The sequence below is a fragment of the Phalaenopsis equestris genome, unplaced genomic scaffold (genome assembly GCF_001263595.1).
Source record: "Phalaenopsis equestris unplaced genomic scaffold, ASM126359v1 Scaffold233332, whole genome shotgun sequence".
Classification (NCBI taxonomy): Eukaryota; Viridiplantae; Streptophyta; class Magnoliopsida; order Asparagales; family Orchidaceae; genus Phalaenopsis; species Phalaenopsis equestris.
In genome coordinates, this window is record NW_018251282.1 from 444959 (window position 1) to 446540 (window position 1582).

Here is a 1582-nt window from a genome sequence, read left to right on the forward strand (position 1 = left end):
TAGTAGTAATGGCCGCCTGTAGGTTGGTAGTTGAAGATGGAGGCTGACTCAAAGTAGACTCCAATAGGCCTGAAACGGTGCCCCGTATCCGCGAACGATAGAACTGGACGAGCTCGTCGCCGCCGCCGGGCCCGGCCTCTAGCTCTCGAACAACATCGAGGGCGAACTCCGCTCTATTCTCGCCTTGGGTCATCGGCCTCCCAAAATCGCCGAAAAAGTCTATCAAAGTGTCCGGGCTCCCGAAGAATACTGTCCTCCCCTTCGATAGTACCAACAGTCTGTCAATAACCCCTAGAATCCTCGCGCTAGGCTGGTGAATCGAAGTAACGACAACGCTTCCCGAGCTTGCAATCCTCTGCAGTACCTTCATCACCATGAAAGCGCTGGTGGAGTCAAGCCCGGACGTTGGCTCGTCCAGAAATAGGAGTATGGGATCGTGGATAATATCCGTGCCTATGGACACACGGCGACGCTCCCCGCCCGAAATTCCACGATGGCCCTCGTCACCTATTATGGTGGAAGCCGCTGCGCGGAGGCCGAGTTGGTCGATGAGAGCTTGCACTCGGGCTAACTTCTTTGAGGCGGAGAGCCACCGTGGTAGTCGGAATTCGGCGGCGAAAGTAAGGGTCTCCTCAACGGTGAGCATAGGAAAGAGGAGGTCGTCTTGCATCACGTAGGCAGAAATAGTTTTTTGGATCTTGGATTCCAAGAGCTCGCCGTTGAGGTAGATGACTCCATTGCCGAGGCTAGGCTTGGCGATGCGATCGGCGAGGGCGTCGATGAGTGTGGATTTTCCGGAACCGCTGGCACCCACTACGGCGAGGATCTCGCCCTCGCGAGCCTCGCCAGAGATAGAGTCTAGGAGGGTGCGACGGGGAGGGAGCGCATCTCTGTCTGATGGAAGATGGATGCGATCGACAAAGTAAGGAATAGTTTTTGAAGTTTGGGTCTTGATGGTGTAGGTTAGGTTGTAGAAGCTGAGGATGAAAGGGGGAGGGTGGTCAAGCTCTACCGGTGTGTTTTCAGTGGTTCGGTCGGCATCGACAGCTAAGCGGAGAAGCTCGGCTGGATGGGACTCTGCGGCGTTGATTCCTACAGGGAGGAGACCGTTGCGATTGAGGTCATGCTCGGCGACGACGGTGGCGGAGTGCGGCATGGGTTGTGTTTTGAGGACAGAGTGAAGAGGCATCGCCGCCTTTTGTCCTGACTGCGTTGTGACGTTTTACCGATGAAATGAGAAATAGAGGAATGAGACAGGGAAAGGGTGGCGGTGCACAATCGAAAATGGGAGGGATAAATACAGGGATGAGGGAGACGTTGATTGTATCCTTTTGTTTTGGTAAGAAATAGTTTTCTAAAACCTGCAAGTTTTTCTAAATTTTGGAGGTAGTGGCCCCATCCCGCGTGTCCAATTCTGTAATACTTGCTAGATATGTTTCCAACTATATTGCTGGCTCAAATGGTATGGTGAAACCTAATTATGTATTGTTTAGGACAATTAAATACCATCAAGGTGGGAGAGGATTAACTTGGGGTTTCATCAATTAGGCTTCTCAAGAAAACTATTACAAAGAGAAACCTT

The 1582-nt window shown here is 52.0% G+C and overlaps 1 protein-coding gene across 1 annotated transcript in view; it reads right to left on the bottom strand.

Annotated features, from left to right (window-relative positions):
- Nucleotides 1-1268, bottom strand: part of LOC110038628 (ABC transporter G family member 6-like) — a 6882-nt gene extending 5614 nt beyond the window's left edge. Inside the window, 1 exon segment of the mRNA XM_020743518.1 lies at nt 93-1268. Coding sequence (XP_020599177.1) covers nt 93-1189 — 1097 coding nt within the window. The 5' untranslated portion in view covers nt 1190-1268.
- Between the last annotated feature and the right edge of the window lie 314 nt (nt 1269-1582).